At 42.6% G+C, this 17,108-nt stretch overlaps 3 protein-coding genes and 1 long non-coding RNA gene across 4 annotated transcripts; 2 read left to right on the top strand and 2 right to left on the bottom strand.

The window, feature by feature from the left end:
• The first annotated feature begins 116 nt into the window (after positions 1 to 116).
• On the top strand, positions 117 to 4,018 carry atp5pb (ATP synthase peripheral stalk-membrane subunit b). Its single transcript, XM_035644299.1, has 7 exons — positions 117 to 263; positions 1,126 to 1,162; positions 1,258 to 1,403; positions 1,677 to 1,840; positions 1,989 to 2,114; positions 2,554 to 2,733; positions 3,760 to 4,018. Exons 1-7 carry the CDS (start codon positions 236 to 238, stop codon positions 3,835 to 3,837), a joined length of 759 nt encoding a protein of 252 aa, XP_035500192.1. The 5' UTR covers positions 117 to 235; the 3' UTR covers positions 3,838 to 4,018.
• Positions 4,019 to 4,305: 287 nt separating this feature from the next.
• Positions 4,306 to 14,210, top strand: eps8l3b (EPS8-like 3b). The gene is made up of 20 exons (XM_035644290.2): positions 4,306 to 4,462; positions 5,604 to 5,747; positions 6,853 to 6,968; positions 7,054 to 7,118; positions 7,203 to 7,361; positions 7,744 to 7,893; positions 8,047 to 8,132; positions 8,222 to 8,355; positions 8,552 to 8,676; positions 8,774 to 8,906; positions 9,034 to 9,113; positions 9,212 to 9,286; positions 9,390 to 9,535; positions 10,489 to 10,705; positions 11,749 to 11,795; positions 11,909 to 12,002; positions 12,632 to 12,748; positions 12,838 to 12,926; positions 13,033 to 13,165; positions 13,283 to 14,210. Exons 2-20 carry the CDS (start codon positions 5,710 to 5,712, stop codon positions 13,322 to 13,324), a joined length of 2,046 nt encoding a protein of 681 aa, XP_035500183.2. The 5' UTR covers positions 4,306 to 4,462; positions 5,604 to 5,709; the 3' UTR covers positions 13,325 to 14,210.
• Positions 7,008 to 9,396, bottom strand: LOC118316460. The gene is made up of 2 exons (XR_004795202.2): positions 8,524 to 9,396; positions 7,008 to 8,160 (listed from the first exon to the last, which is right to left on the bottom strand). It is a non-coding gene; the product is annotated as an uncharacterized LOC118316460 (long non-coding RNA).
• Positions 14,211 to 14,277: 67 nt separating the features above from the next.
• hspa1b (heat shock protein family A (Hsp70) member 1B) lies at positions 14,278 to 17,058 on the bottom strand. Its single transcript, XM_035644293.2, has 2 exons — positions 16,906 to 17,058; positions 14,278 to 16,461 (listed from the first exon to the last, which is right to left on the bottom strand). The coding sequence occupies exon 2, from the start codon at positions 16,437 to 16,439 to the stop codon at positions 14,523 to 14,525; it is 1,917 nt and encodes a 638-aa protein (XP_035500186.1). The 5' UTR covers positions 16,440 to 16,461; positions 16,906 to 17,058; the 3' UTR covers positions 14,278 to 14,522.
• Between the last annotated feature and the right edge of the window lie 50 nt (positions 17,059 to 17,108).

Below are 17,108 nucleotides of genomic sequence, written 5' to 3'. Positions count from 1 at the left end.
CCATACATGCATACATCAGACCGCCATTGATCCAAACTCACCCTTGACAGCAGCGCCCCCTCCTGGTCGCTTCCGTTAACAACTCAAACAGGAGCTCGCCGCTACTCTCGCGATGTTTGAGGGCGACTTACCGCGGGTCCGCCATCTTTGCGGCTCTTCGCAGAAGGGCACAGGGAGAGAGGCTGGAACAACGCTGCCCGATTGACAAGTAACTCGCCACTCGCGTCCTTCAAACATGCTGTCCAGGCTGGTCATTGTCTCAGGTACGCACTTCTCTAGCTTCCGGGATATTAACTGAATAAATTCTGCTCTCACACTAGCAAATAGTCAAGCAGGAGAAGTCAGAGTTTTGAAGTGAATGTGAAGGGTAAAGTGAAGGCCGCACATTGAATGAGAGACATGCTAACGCTAGCTGCATGTCACAAGTGCAATAGGCTGTTATTAATAAAAGGCATTGCAGCCTTTTCTGTTTTTCGCTAGCAGACGTCACGACCAGTTAGTTAAAGCTGCATCAGGTGGCGGTAGATAACTGGAGTAACCAGGAGCCACATTAGCTCACGTTAGCTCCGCGCACACACACACACACACACACACACACACACACACACACACACACTAAAGTCACCCCATTGACAGCCAGGGGCTGCTCGGCTTTATTTCCGATGTTTCTAGTTCAAAGAGACAAACATTGACCCCTCGAAGCAAGTCCACTAAAAGAGTGCTTTTGTTTCGACGTTGTCACGAGCTGGAGAGTTGGACGCTGACATTCAGGTGCCATTGTGCTGTTCAGGTGCCGGTTCATGAGCCGAACATGGTCAACACCAGCCAACCTGCACGCATTGTTCGTACCAATTAGGCCTTTTGACATCAACGTACGAACTGTACATTTGTAAATGACACAAGAAGCTGGTGAGGCCTGTGAATTTAATCATAACATCTCTAGTGAACTAAGTGTGAAGGTGAACTCTGTGTGTGTGTGTGTGTGTGTGTGTGTGTGTGTGTGTGTGTGTGTGTGTGTGTGTGTGTGGGGTCACACCGTGACCTGTTGATGAATCAAAATATTCAACATATAAATGATAATGTATTGCCATGTATTGATGCCACAATTTAATCCATCTCTTGCAGCCGGTGCCCTGAAAGGCAGTGGCCACCTCGGAGCTGGGTGCGTGTTTGACGTTACGATGAGTTTGATCGACAATAACTATAAAGTCCGGTAAGGCCTGTACATCTGAAAGCTAACAGTGTTGTCCACCACAGCCTGGTCCAGGCGTCTCGCTGCCTGCACACGACATCCCAGAGTCTGGCCCCACTGCCTCCCCTTCCAGAGAAGCCCGGCAAGGTCCGCCATGGCATCTTCCCCGAGGAGCTTTTCCAGTTCCTGTACCCCAAAACTGGAGTCACAGGTCTGTAGTTTCCTTCGCAAGATTGGTTAATGAAATTATCTTTGTCGATCGTTCTAATAAGCTATTGAGGATTTGGATTCACCTTCAACAACCCCTTGTTATGCTACAGCAATAGTGTTATGTAGCTGACATGTGTAGGTTCAAAACAAGGGGAAAACACACACACACACACACACACACACACACACACACACACACACACACACACACACACACATACAGGAAATGTAAAATGAGTGATTGTGAATAATATTGAATTCCTTTTGCCACCAGGACCCTACATGCTGGGTACTGGCCTCATCCTATACATGCTTTCCAAGGAGCTCTATGTCATCAACCATGAGACCATCTCAGCCATCTCCATAGGTGCCGTCTTCATCTACGCCGTCAAGAAATATGGCCAAAGCTTTGCTACTTTTGTTGACAAAATCAATGAGGTAGGCTGGCAGCCATTTGTTTTTTTGTTTTTCTGGTTAATAATTGCATGCTGGAAAGTTTAGTGTGTCATCTGTCTTCTTTTTTGTGCATAACCTTTTGCAAGTTCCTCTGTAATCCTTGTGTGTGCGCGCCTCTTTGTGTTTTCAGGAAAAAGTGGCCAAGGTTCAGGAGGTGAAGGACCTGGCTATGTCCAACCTGACTCAGGCCATTGAGGATGAGCAGAAGGAACAGTGGAGAGCAGAGGGAAGGTCAGCTCTCTTTGATGCCAAGAGGGTGAGCAGCAGTGATGGTTGTTTTCATTTACCCATATTGTCACTGTTCACAATTCACAGATTCATATTTACACAGGACATATTGACTAAAGGTAATTACCCTGTAGCCCTCTACTCTGAGTTGCAGGTGTTGAACGGGCGTCATTATGTAATCTTTCATTTATCGACCTATGAATTTGAGGAGTTGGAAAAAAATTATGTCTGTGGAAATAAAGAGGCCATAAATGAAAACAATTCCCATTATCTTATTGAAGTGATACTCATACTTTTTTATTGATTAGAATACCTGAGAGAATATAACTGTGCATTCTGGCTGCACGTCAGCATGTAAAGACGGAATAAACCTGCTTGAAATGAATGTATCAGCGAACCCAGGGTTATGCCACAAATATTTCTGTAGTGTAGTGACAAAGACTGCCGGCCTCCTGTTTCCCTCACAGAACAATGTGGCCATGCTTCTGGAGACCAACTACAGAGAGAGGCTACACATGGTGACCAATGAGGTGAAGAGGCGTTTGGACTACCAGATCGCCCTGCAGAGCCTCCACCTCCGCATGGAGCAGGAGCACATGGTCAACTGGGTGGAGAAGAGTGTCATCGGCAGCATCACTCCCCAGCAGGTCAGTCTGGTAGCAGGCAATCCTGGTAGCAGTACAGAATATCCAGACCCAAAACCAGTTCATGTACTTTAAAACACGATATTGCCCGCCCATATTGTAGGTCAGTCTTTTTTCTTTCCCGGTCATACCGTCAGAAGCCGTCATGTTATGTTTGTGGATAATTTGTGAAAATTGTGTTATTGTAAGGAATTTTCAGGTTTCAGGAGGTTTGCAGAAATACATGTTGAAGCAGCCGATGAGCAGTTTCAGCGGGAGACGTTTATTTCGAGATGTGGTTCATAGCACAAAAGGAAGCCGAATCAAAGTGCATATGGGTGTACAGTTCTTTTGTACCCACCATCTACGTAACAGGCCTGAGGTGTCACATGTTCAATTGTTCACAACAAGGACACATCCGCGTCATCCTACTAGATAGCCTCAACAAGATACTGGTAACAGCAAGGACACATCGGGGCCAGCATGATTATGTTTAGCATCAACAAGACTTTTTTGGCATTGCTTACAATCAGGACACATTTCGTGTCCTGATAATCGTGTCCAGTAATCCTTCCCTATCAAGAGAGAGGCAACCCTTATTTATTTTTTAATGTGTCATCAAAACACTTCACTAGAGCTGTTTGAACTGGGCGACAAGCTGTAAAACGGGGACTTGAAAATTGCCTAGCAACATGAAGACCACATTCAACCCATAATGCAATATCAGACATTGTAGATTTAGTCAAGGCAAAGTTGTTGTAACATTTAAAAACTCTTTTTCAATAGAAAATAAGTATTGAAAGGAATAATTATTTGGAAGACATCCCAGCACTAGTACAGAAAACTTACAAAAACCCTATTAATTACTGTTCCAACATAGAAAAATTAGCTTTTTTTAGTGGTGTTGTTCTCGCTGTAAATGATAAGATACAAACAGGAATTGTCATTTTACAATGTATGACCTGTGAGCCCTTGTTTTTCCTTCTTGTCTTTTACATACTTTGGTTGACACATCAGAGTTTCATACGTCTGTTTTTTGTTGTTTTTCAGGAGAAGGAGAGCATCGCTAAATGCATCACAGACCTGAATGCTCTGGCTAAGGCGAGTCAGTCCAAAGCTATGGCCTAAACTATCCAGTCTTCAGAGAAGGCTTCTCTAATCCCCAACTCATCGTCCCAAGACGAGACGCTCACTTTTCTTTGCAGAATTATCTATTTCTCGTAAGATTGTCTCTGTCAATAGAATGGGTGTGTACAGTATTTACACGTCAGCTGATGGTAAAATAAATGGATCTCTTATTCAACTACAACTGGCCAGTTTGTGTTTTTTCAACTTTCTCTGAACCATTTGGTTAACCTTTTCTTTTCTCAGTGACGTTAGGTATGTCGGACAGACGTCAACATTTTATTGCCACCATAGATCACGCCTCAGCAAGGTTTTCTGATGCACTTGAGACCTTTGATCACTCGGGTTTGTTTGAGATATTGTGAAGCATTTCTAAACCTTTGGACTCATAATAAGCCGCAGATTTGCTGCCTCCCTCCGTTCCTCAAATGACAAATCGGACCAACCCTCTTGATCCGTCACTCCTGCTGATTGTTGCACTTTGAACCTTGTGGCTTCAAGCAGGAAATCAAGGATATTTTCTCAGCAGGCTGTTGGAAGAACAACTGCCCTCGGCCACGAGCGGTGTTGGTAGAAACCTGTTTGAAGGAAAGGAGCGATGAAACCAGACCAGAGCTGAGACAGACAGGTAATTACCAGATCACGAAATGTTGTAAATGTGATGTGATTAGAGGCTATAATTTAAAACTGTTGAATTAATCCTGACACTTGCGTCTTAAGAAATGGAAATGTCTGCTCTTACATGGAGTGGGGCCGCTATTGACAACATTTAATTTAGACGATATGTGGCAGTTATTAAACTGGAGGAGATGTTTCTTTAGCTCTTAATACATAAAGGATCTGTTAATGAGTCAAAATGATTATTAATAATTATCAACTGGACCTTTACCTGCTAGTTATATCACCGCCTCGGACGATTAAATAACCTTTACTTAAACAGCCAGTGTGGTTAAATTTGACAATCATGAGATAATAAAAATGGTCAAATGTTGTGTTAACAAGTAGCAAACTGACCTGTAAGTAATGTCAGTTCAATTGCATAACTTCGCTGAAGTTTGCTAACATTAGCCAACCAGATCAAGTAAGACTGAAGCAGAAAAACCCCTGAGTTTGTTGAATAAACGGAAGATGAACTTTAGTGGTCATCATTTGTTTTTTAAGTTATGAATGTAAAAGGACAAGTGTGTTTTATTTTGTAAAAGTGACCATCTTATTTTAATGAAACTGTCAGAATCAGACTGGCCGATGAGGATTTGTGGGGGCCAACACTTATACCATTACTGGGGACTAACAAATTTATATATTTATATTTATATACATCAGCTGATCTATATATCTGAAAAAAAATGCCAATGATTCCCAAGACATCATTGTCAAACCCTTACTACAAAGACATTTTGTAGAGTCTTTATATTTTTGCTGAAACCATAAACTTTATAATACATAATAATAAATAAAATGTATTCACAAATACACCTGAATAAATGCAACCTGAAAACAGATTTTTTTTTTTATTCATGTAAATATATTTTTTCCCCCATAAAAAATAAAGGTTTTCATATTGGTGGATATCGGCACCAATATGTCTGAGAGGCTCATATCGACCGACCGATAAATGGTTCAGGCTCTAGTCAGAATCTGTGACCGACCAAACTGGATGAACGAAAGCTTGAGTGTGTCACGTGTGTTGTGTGAACAGTGTGTCTGCCCAACCATCCGTCTTGGTTTATTTTGAAGTGGGGAAACTCATATTTTTACCACATTGTCAGGTGGAGAAACAGCTTTCTGTACCGGTCTGCACGGCTTCCAAAGACATTTTGAGAAAAATCTCTGAAGATTGAACTCTTTGAAAGAGACAGACGCTGTTGTCTGAAGATGTACGGAAACAGCGCCCCCTTCTCTTACTCCCCGAGGTCAGTAAAACCTATATTTTAACTCTCAGCATCACCGTCACTGCTATTAATTCAGGAATTTGAGCTCTGTGTTTGAACACTGCTCGCCTGTTCACGCCCGATCATAATAAAACACTTCTGTGTTGTGGTAACTGTACAGCTCATTTGAGTTGACTTGTGGACTGTGGATGATTTATCTCCAGATTGCTGCGCTGGTGACGACGATGGTTTTATTGACATGATAGGCCGGTGACACATGCTCTCTCTCCCTCACTCACTCTCTCACTCACTCACACACTTCTATCTTTTTGAGGACACTGACATAATGCAATGCCTTGCCCCCTAACTGTGACTTTAACAATCACAACTAAACCCTTATGCAAAACATAATTCTGACCATAAAAACCAAGGTTTCACTCTCAAGAATGGCCTCACTCTGAAAGGTCTAATGGTCACATTGGTCCTCAAAAAGACAGAAGTGCAAGTATACATTCACACATTCTGTCAGACTAGCTAAAACACAGCAATGCGCAGCAACATCATGTTCAAGTAAATGGCAAACATATGCATATTTATATCTAGAACGAGATCCAATCACAGTCCAATCTGATGTCCTTGGAGCTGTCAACTTGATCTGAGCTGTTCAGTCTTACAATGCTGGGTCACTTCTTCACATAAGTCACCATGGTAACTTGTGCTGAACTGCAGCATTGGGTTAAGTTTGTGATAACAGACCAACTACTGACCAATCAGATCCCTGATCATCCTACAGTATCCTGACAGGGACAAAAGTGAATACAGTTAAAAAACAGAGCTTCCAACAAAGAGATATTTTATTAGCAATATATATATAGAAACTATCATATGTTTTTAGTGAACAAAGATTCTTTGATTCCCGACATGACTCGTCAGTGTCGAAGCTTCTACTCTCTTTTTCTTTCACTGCAGAAATGATATGAGAAATAAAACGACTGAATGTCACTGTTGGATTTTGTTCTAACCTTATTAACCGGGTTTTCAATAAGAACTTCATTCACAATTCTGAGGATGTTGCTTGTAATGAATGACTCCGCCTCTTGTGCCCCACTTGATCAGTTTGACAAGTTACCTTTTTGTTGTTCCTCAGGGGGTTTTCACAGGAGGACCTCCCTCAACTGAGACGTCCTTTACAACAAGATGAACCAAGGGCCGCTCTGCTGCAGAGCAACAGCATGTCCAGACCCAGTGGGAAATCCATATACTGTATGTTTAGACAAAAAAAAACACACACATTCATCTGTGTAATAGCATTTTACTTTTTTATTGAAAAAAATGTTCTTTTCATCAGTGCAGAGAAAGGAATACTCTGAGACGCTGAACAAACATACTGACGAATTTCACGTCAGAGTGGAGGTAAATAAGGAACCAGCATGGAGACAAAACAAATGACTGCGACGATACACTCCCTACTCATGACCCTGAACGTTGACTCCACAGCATTTGTTCACCTGTGAGATGGACGGCCAGGAGATGAAGAGACTGGACGACTGCGTGGCCAAGCTCAAGAGGCTGGATACCAAAGGTCGCCTGTGGCCGCAGGAGATGATCATGGAGGCTCAGGGAGGAAACTTACTGCTCAGCGACATTGAGTCCAAGGTCGGTAGTATTCTCCACAGTCTAAACAGGCACTCTGCATGTCCAAAAGTATGTGGACATCTTAACAATTGTTATTATCAGGTCTTCGTGGGCCTTCCATCCCTCAGGGGCTTTGTCATGTAGGAACAGGAAACAGTTCCAGAAACCAAGCTGGAAGAACATTGCTTTTTTGTTGAATTAAGAATTAATTAAGGAAAAAAATAATTACACAAAATAAAGCTGTGAGTAAACATGAAGCATAATTATACAAGTATGTTTTTAATATGAAGTTAAAATAGCTGTGTTGATAATTTCCACATTCATTTTAAGCTGTGCGTATTATTAAATGATTTCTTCATTACACGGTGGTATCAATCTCTGTCCCATCTGTTTGATTTTAAAGATTGAGCTGGAGTCACTACCTTTGAGAAGCATCAGGCAAACCAAGGCCATACTGGACAGCTGTGCCTACAACTCTCTGCTGACGATTACTGTCCAGGATCATGGCAAACGCCACCCCCAGGTCTTCATGTTCCAGTGTGAGGAGACAGGGGTGAGTCCACTTCCTTTGCCTCTCGACAGCCTCCGGAGAAGGGGAGGATGTGTTAGCCACATTGTACAATCTCTGAAATCATAAACAGTCACTATCTGGAACCATTATCAGTATTTTTATAACATTTGTGTTGTTCTGTTTCTGTCTCACAAGGCGGAGATCATCAAGGGCGATCTGGATAAAGCCGTCCAGAGAAGAGACAGTGATGTGGAACCACGCAGGGACCAGTCTGACATCAGGTACAGTGTCACACCACAAGAATAAGGTCTAAACAAAGATAAAATCACATATATTACAGTCATTAACTGCTGTCTGTCAATGTTTTCAGGAGCAATCTTGAAAATATCATCGGGCAACACGCTCCAGGAAGTTTCCAGCAGACCAGGCCTCGCCCCATGCAGCGAGAAAGTGCCCTGCCACCACTGGACCACCAGCCCACACAGTGGGGTAACAGAGAACCAGGTACTTCATAGAAAACCAAGGACAAACTCATTTCAATTCAAACAGCTGTGACTTCTTTAAATAAAGTTCATGGATGTGCAAACAAGCCGGCTTCATCAACCAACTCTGCCCAGAACTCTTAACAGCTGCGTCAACATTCACAGTTCATTGAGTCATATCAATATTTACCGACAAATTCTTTTTTATGATTTCCAAGTAGAGAGAATGTCTCCCCCACGGGACTACACCGCACAAGAAGAGATGCTTCGACCTCCCGATCTTCGTGAATCACAGAGTAGCCCAGAGGTTCCTCCTGAGCAAGCAGACACAAAGAGGAACACAGTCAGTGCTGCCATAACTGTTTACATAAGTTGTAGGGAGTGGATTGTATCAATAATCAATTTTTACGAATATCATTGTCTTATCATTCCTTTTACAGGACATTTTAAACCACATTCTAGGTGATTTGGAGATTTTCATGGACAAAGTTACTGCTGCAGTGAATGCACCGTCAGTGCAGAAGGACAAGGGCAAGAAGAAAAATGCGAAGAAGAAAAAATCAAAGAAAACTGGTAATATTCTTCTCTGATTCCACAGGCAGATGCCATTAAGGAAGTTATGAGAGAAAAGTAAAGGCACAGACAGTAGACTGGTTATAAATAGTAGAGTTTTGTATGTATCATAATTGTGTCTGTCCAGCAGCACCAGCTGACGGTCTGCCATCTTGGGAGGAATATATCTCCTGTCTCCAGAAAATCAAATATGGATTCAACCTGCTGGTAAACTCCTCTTCAGATCTTTACATGTCGTCCACAGAGGTTTTGGAGAGATTTTAGACGATTCCCCCGATTTGCTGACACACTCCCTTGTATTACAGGGTCAGCTGGACGGGTCACTGACCAACCCCAGTGCCCCAGACTTTGTCCACATCTTCTTCACGTGTTTAGGCATGGTGAGCGTTTTCAAACTGCAGTCCATTTCCCACTTGCTGCAGTGTTGTATCGAGTTCATATCTCTCAGCTGTGAGAGTATACACCTGCTCAATTTCCCCACAGATAGTGGCTCGGTATCCCGCAGACCTGCCTCCCACCGTGCTCTCGCCCCTGCTGACAGAGGCGACCGCCCGGCTGCTCAGTCAAGTCGTCAGCCCGGAGGAGGACGGCCTGTGGAGGTCTCTGGGAGACCCTTGGAACATCCCCAGGTAGGGCTGGGGATTTTTACAATCCTCCTCACACACTTGCGCAAGTTTTTGTGACTTTCCCCATGTACAGCCCTGCTGTTATAAGTGCACCTAAACCTTCCCTGGCACGCCCTAGTGAGAATGTTTGCTGATATGTAAATGTGGGTCGAAGTTAATGCTGCGTTCATGTCCCGTGGACAAAAAATGGAGTGTTAGCTTTTAAACTATAGTTAATCTGAGTTTCAGTGAAAATTCTACACCAGAACTCAACATTTAGCATTGAGCAAAAATTAAATATTGTTATTGATATATTCATTTGATCAATTAATTATGAATTCAATATTTGTTGATAACTTATATGCCATCAAAAAAATTGCCTTTGGATAGTTACTTACTTGGCAGGATATTCTTTCTTTGTCTTTTCCAAGTCCAAGGGACTATTTTACCATCTCACTGGTGGGAAAGAGCTGCTGAAAATTAATTTATTAACTTCTTATTGACTTTCTAACTGCAGACTTAATGGCTTAACCCTTTTGTTAATTAACTACACATGACAGTTAACATTTATAACTGCATTAAAGAAAGGATGAACCAGGCTTCCTGTGTCCTGTCTTTCTGCCAGGCTAAGTGAGTTAACCCGCGGCTACAGGCTGTACATTCATATTCACCACAGAGACATGAGTTATATTGATTTTCTTCTCCAACTTATTCCTTTACTTTCACTTTTTAAAGGGATTAGAAAGACTGAAGACACACTGCTAAATCTCCATGTCAACACCTGACTTTATCTGTTTGTAGTTTACATCTGCCGTTCCTTTAGCCTAAGTGCATCATGAACAGATAAAGATGTAACAGATGATATAAGAAATGCAGGGAATGAATTCAACTTATTTAGATGGTAGAGGTCAGTTCACCCTTCCATTCTTCCTTTCTATATTTAGCTGACATTTTCCTGACCTCCTGTCATCTCGCAGCTCTCGATGGCCGGGTGATAATGTCCCACCTTACATCCCGGAGTTCTATGATGGCTGGCGGCCGCCTGCTCCCTCACGTATTCCCTCCCCGCTCCCTTATCAGAACGGTCCAATGAGCAGGAGCAACAGCCAGCGTCGGCCACCGGACCAACCCAGTAGACAAATAGATGAGAGCCACAGCTACTCACCCAGAGCAATGCAGCGGCGGCCTGAAGAGGTAGAGCCACACTCACACAGTTACTCACTTTTCAGGGTTTCTGCAGATTTAATTTAGGATTTGTTAAGACCTATTTAATAGGACACACAAAAAATTTAGATTTGACACCCGTTTCACAATCATACCGGCCAAAGTATGAAAGTGTGATGGAAACCACGAAGGACGATACAGCCTGGGATAAACACATTATGAGATGATGGGCAATATACCCTTTTTGCTTTTCTAATGGTAGAGACTGAAATTACACGCACGAAAAAATAATTGAAAATGCTTGGCTTGACCTGCACACACCCCGACTTTGGTTTTTATTTCCGCTTGATGGTGTACAGCACGTTGTCACCCTGCAAGAGAAGTTGGCGGTAGCTGAATTTTATTATTACGTTCACTGAAAAGGATTGACAAGTGGCGATCAAAAATATGGCAGTCTATGGTAGAATATTAGGGCCAGGGGTAAGAAAAAAAATGAGGGTAGGAATATTTTTTTCCCTGCTGCATTTCGAGAATAAAGTTGAAATGTTGAGAATAAAGTGAAACTCTGGTCCATCAAATCCAGCTAGAGGAGCAATTTACTCCTATGTGAGCTGCCACTGTTCCATCTTTCCGAGCTACTGAGGTTTCTCCTTCTGAACAGACTCAGTTTTCAGCACAATATCTTGTGTTTATGTGCTAAAAGAGATAAAAATGTCCTTATTACCAAAATGGATTCTGAAGTACAATCTCCAAATCATTACTCAAGGCATTTAGTAGAAGGTAGTCATATGCACTAATGTAAGTAGTTTGAAAAACTCAACTTTAATCTAGAAATGTCAAGTTTATTCTCAACATTTCAACTTTGTTCTGGATATGGAAAATTCTCATCTGATTTGACTTTATTGTTGCATTTCAACTTTCAACTTTTTTGTTCTTATGCCTGTTCCCCTCACACTCTTCCGTAGGCAGTCAGTACCTTTAATATTCAAGTTTTCAAATCAACATGAAAAACTAACATCTCCAGCTGTTGCATTCATTCAGTTTCATCTCCGTGAATGTTTTGCCTTTTACAGCCTGTGGGCATCAGTGCATGGAATCCACCACCACCACCACCAACAAAGTAAGTTATATTACTCCTAAGTAAATATGGCTGTATGATCACATGAGTCGGTACTGAGTGGGCTTTGTTGTGGTCATATACTCTCACAAAATGTGTGTCCGCTGCTGTTTCAGCTCCAGGGAGCCACCCTTGTACATGCGGGTCATTTACGACTTCGTGGCCAGAAACAACCAAGAGCTGAGCATTATGAAGGGCGACGTGGTCCAGGTGAGATGAAGGTCGTGGTACAATAAGCTACAGCAATATCAAAGTGATCCTTGGAAATCTTTTGTTTTATATCATGGATGATTGGAGCTGGGAAAAACTGATCTGCCAAACCATTGTGTTACATTAGGAAAATGTGATCCCATTGTCCTGATTTGAATTCAAATAGTCCAAAAATGCCCAGTGTCTACAGGTCCCAAGGTTTCTAGCACTGGGTTGTTTTTTTTAGGCCCCACCTTCACTGGCAAAATCTGTCATAGGATGGTAAAAAACAACAACTGTCCAATCTATGATTTGCAAAAATGCAAGAGAGACCTCTTATCAAATTAAAGAAATACACATTATATGATATTTTTTCTGTCAATATCAACATCAGCCAAAAGATCCTGTCAGTAGAAACAGGCCACTTATAAAACAATACAAATGTCAACATATGGCAATAAACTTCCCATAGGTAAATCTTGCGCAGGCTGTTCTGATAGACTACACTATTTTGAATAGTCTTGTTTCTAATAAAATTTTCACAAATCAGTTTTGTATATTCACCACAGTCATATCAATCCTAGCTGCCATTACTCTTGGTGTTATCATCCTGACACTTCACATGTTTGTGTTCTTTGCGTTATTTACAGGTGATTCAGAAATCCAAGCAGTGGTGGCTCGTTCGTAATGCCCGCAATGAGGAAGGAAACATTCCTCAGAACGTTCTGGAGCCGATGAAGAGCGCCAGGCCCATGGAAGATACACCGGTGAGCTAAATTGCAGGCGGCATTGCAGGGAAACTTCCGTTGACACATTTGAGATATGACCTTTTCATTCCCTTCATGCAAACCCTCAGTGGGAGACTCGGGGCCCGGTGACTCTGGACATGTCCTCGTCACCTGCGGAGGTGAAAGCCTGGCTGCAATATAAAGGTTTCTCAAAAATGTGAGTGACATGATCAACAGAGGGACTCGATCTTAAGATGTCTGTTCTGCAAATGAGGCTTGTATTGAATGACGTCTGTCTGCGTTTTATGCCTTTACATGAACAGCACTGTATCCAGCCTCGGGGTGCTGACGGGTAAACTGCTTCTGGGGATGACCAAGGATGAGATAAGAACTGTGTGTCCTGAGGAAGGAGGCAAGGTCTTCTTCCAGCTTCAGGCCATTAAGTCAGCCATCGCAGTAAGTCATGTGTCATATGACACACACACACACACACACACACACACACACACACACACACACACACACACATCCAACTGCAACACATTAGTGATGTTTCGTCCTGTTCCCTTTCAGCTCGCCAGTGAACCGTCAGGACAATACAATAGCCGCTACTAACCTCCCACCAACGCTGCTCCTTCAGTTTCTTTTCTTGGCATTTTCATCCACAGATCGGAAATTATTGGGGTCACAAATTGTCCTTTTGTGACATGGATTATCTCTGGATGGCCACTGTCATTCTATTAAAAGTGCTTTTAATGAATTAAATTTCCATGTGTATGTTATGTAACATATATGACAAGCAACAATTAATAATTAAAGTGGAAATATATGTTCCAACAAATACTATTATTATCTTTATAACTAAGATTAACCACGTGTCTCTGTAGTAGCATTAACTTATACCTATAGTATATTTTCTTTTAATAATAATTACTATTTTCTTTTCTTTTAAGTAATGTTTCTCTAGCTGTAATTTATGATAAGTGATCTAAAAAAAATCTATTTCAAATGTAACAATGAAATTCAGTGCTATATGTCAAATTAAAGTTTCTATTTATATTCATTAGAACAAAATTGTTTTTCTTTATACAAAACTCAGATTCATGTAAATATTTTAAACTTCTTGAATCATCATTTAGATGGGAAGTCATGGTGTCGTGCAGGGTTCCACATTATCTGCTTGTCCTGCCTCTGTTTCCCCTTTTCAGGTTCTCCCTAATTGTTTGACCCCTCTGACCTCATTCACCTAAGAAGGTGTCAACATAAGCCGGTTTACGTCCAAGATGTTTCTCCCACTCCCTCCTGGAAGGCTGGTGACTTACAAGCACCCAACTTCAATTTGTTTGGTTTGGCGACATTTAGTTTCTCTTTTGTGTAGGGCAAATGCAGATTTAGGTTACTGTCGTTATTATCATTTTCATTCATAAATTGTTACTGTGTTAACCTTATTCTGTCAAATTGAAAGAAAACAGATCGAGGAGAATACATATGTTACATTCATCGTGTGATGTGTGCTCATTTTAGATCATTACAAAAGTGAAAAAGAAGATAGGCACGACACACTAAGGTCGTCATCATTTCACTTGATTTTTATTAAATCGTGGTTTACATTCTGAAACAAGAGTCTGCTTTGCCTGGTGTGAAATCTTCAACAGTCTTCAATATTACTATTAGAATCATCTCGGCTATAAAGCGACTGCGGTCACTGATTTCTGAAAATTACAAGTCAAGAATAACAGTGAAATTACAATATTTATGGTACCAAACAACAGAGATATGACTAAAATATTTCTGTAAACAAAATTCTGACTTATCAGTCCACTTCCTCAATAGTGGGGCCCTGAGAGCTGTCTCCTGCCTGGCCGCTGCAGCCTCCCGGTGCTGCTCCCTGGTACAGCTTTGTCACGATCGGCTTGCACACCTTCTCTAGTTCTTTCTGCTGATGCTCGTACTCGTCCTTCTCCGCCAGCTGGTTGTTCTCCAGCCAGGAGATCGTCTGGTTGCACTTGTCAATGACCATTTTTTTATCCTCCTCCGTGATCTTTCCTTTCATGCTCTCATCCTCGACACTGCCCTTCATGTGGTAGGCGTAGGACTCCAGCGAGTTCTTTGCTGAAACCTTGTCCCTCTGCAGGTCGTCCTCAGCCTTGTACTTTTCCGCATCCTGTACCATCTGCTCAATGTCCTGTTTGCTCAGGCGGCCCTTGTCATTGGTGATAGTGATCTTGTTTTCTTTGCCGGTGCTTTTGTCGACAGCGGACACATTCAGAATGCCGTTGGCGTCAATGTCGAAAGTTACCTCCACCTGCGGTACACCTCGGGGAGCAGGAGGGATACCTGTGAGCTCAAACTTGCCCAGGAGGTTGTTGTCCTTGGTCATGGCTCTCTCGCCCTCATACACCTGGATGAGCACACCTGGCTGGTTGTCTGCGTATGTGGAGAAGACCTGGGTCTGCTTGGTGGGGATGGTGGTGTTGCGTTTGATGAGAGGCGTCATAACTCCACCTGCAGTCTCGATGCCCAGAGACAGGGGAGCCACATCCAGCAGCAGCAGATCTTGGACGTTCTCCGAAGTGTCACCCATAAGGATAGCAGCCTGGACCGCTGCACCGCACGCCACAGCTTCATCTGGGTTGATGCTCTTGTTCAGTTCTCTGCCATTAAAGAAATCCTGCAAGAACTTCTGGATTTTGGGTATTCTGGTGGAGCCACCAACCAGGACAATCTCGTGAATCTTTGACTTATCCATCTTAGAATCTTGTAGGGCTTTCTCAACTGGCTCCAGTGTTCCCCTGAAGAGCTCCGAGTTGAGCTCCTCAAAGCGTGCCCTTGTGATGGAGGTGTAGAAGTCGATGCCCTCAAACAGAGAGTCGATTTCAATGCTAGCCTGGGTGCTTGAGGACAGGGTCCTCTTTGCTCTCTCACAAGCTGTACGCAGTCTCCGTACTGCTCTCTTATTTTGGCTGATGTCCTTCTTGTGCTTTCTTTTAAATTCCTCCAGGAAGTGGTTGACCATACGGTTGTCAAAGTCCTCCCCACCAAGGTGTGTGTCTCCCGCAGTGGCTTTTACCTCAAAGATGCCGTCTTCAATGGTCAGGATGGACACGTCAAAGGTGCCTCCACCGAGATCAAAGATGAGCACATTGCGTTCTCCTCTTTTACCTTTATCCAAGCCGTAGGCAATTGCCGCTGCCGTGGGCTCGTTGATGATCCTCAGAACATTCAGACCAGAGATCACTCCTGCATCCTTAGTGGCTTGCCTCTGCGAATCGTTGAAGTAAGCTGGCACTGTGATGACTGCATTTGACACCCTCTGTCCAAGGTAGGCCTCAGCTATCTCCTTCATTTTAATCAAGACCATTGATGAGATTTCCTCTGGGTAGAAGGCCTTGGTCTCACCTTTAAACTCCACCTGAACTTTGGGCTTTCCGTTATCGCTGATCACCTTGAAAGGCCAGAGTTTCATGTCGGACTGGACAACAGGGTCATTAAACTTTCTCCCGATTAGTCTTTTGGCATCAAATATTGAATTGGTGGGATTCATGGCGACCTGGTTCTTGGCAGCATCTCCAATGAGCCTCTCTGTGTCAGTAAAGGCCACATAGCTGGGAGTGGTCCTGTTGCCCTGGTCGTTGGCGATGATCTCCACTTTGCCATGTTGGAAAACCCCAACACAAGAATAGGTGGTTCCCAGATCGATGCCAACGGAAATTCCCTTAGCAGAGGACATCTTGCTCCTTCCTTAAAAGTTCCTACATAAATTAGGGACAGATTATATTTCAATTTTCATGCTACGCATTAATCACAAATCACTGCAACCAAAATCACTTGATTACTGAGGTCAGTAACACTGCTAAAATGTTTGTAGTGCCATCAAATATATTAAAGGTGCAGTCAAAATCAAGGGAACAGACTAAAAAAAAAAACTTATTATAAAGGTTATTACTGTCTTTTCTGTAATCAAATATTCAAATACTCAAGCGTTTCTCTAACAGACAGTGTATTTCATGTCATATTACCATGAATGAAAACATAAAAGCAGACTTTAGTACTGTTTTGGTAATGTTTTGAGTTGAGTCACAAGATTCAGTTGAACCCCGAGGATGCACTCTACACCATCATAGAAACAAACATTAAGAAGTCTCCACCATATCTAAATAAATCCAAAATCCAGAAAAAAAACAGTTTCTACTTACTTTCAGCGATAAGTGCTCTGTTTCTCAAAGATCTTGAGGATCTCAGCAGAGTTGCTCCGAGTAGTTTCCTTGGTGTCAGCTTTTGGCTCAGCGTCGTTCTTCTGAAACTCATGCCTGGACTGACTCGGGCGGTTGCTTTTATAGTTGTAGTCATGTTTCCAGAACACTCCCAGCCCCTCCCATCTCCTTCTCGAAGTTCAGTG

Source organism: Scophthalmus maximus, chromosome 3, assembly GCF_022379125.1.
Source record: "Scophthalmus maximus strain ysfricsl-2021 chromosome 3, ASM2237912v1, whole genome shotgun sequence".
NCBI lineage: Eukaryota > Metazoa > Chordata > Actinopteri > Pleuronectiformes > Scophthalmidae > Scophthalmus > Scophthalmus maximus.
Note: the sequence above shows the minus strand (reverse complement) of the source record. Positions and strands in the feature narration are given on the sequence as shown.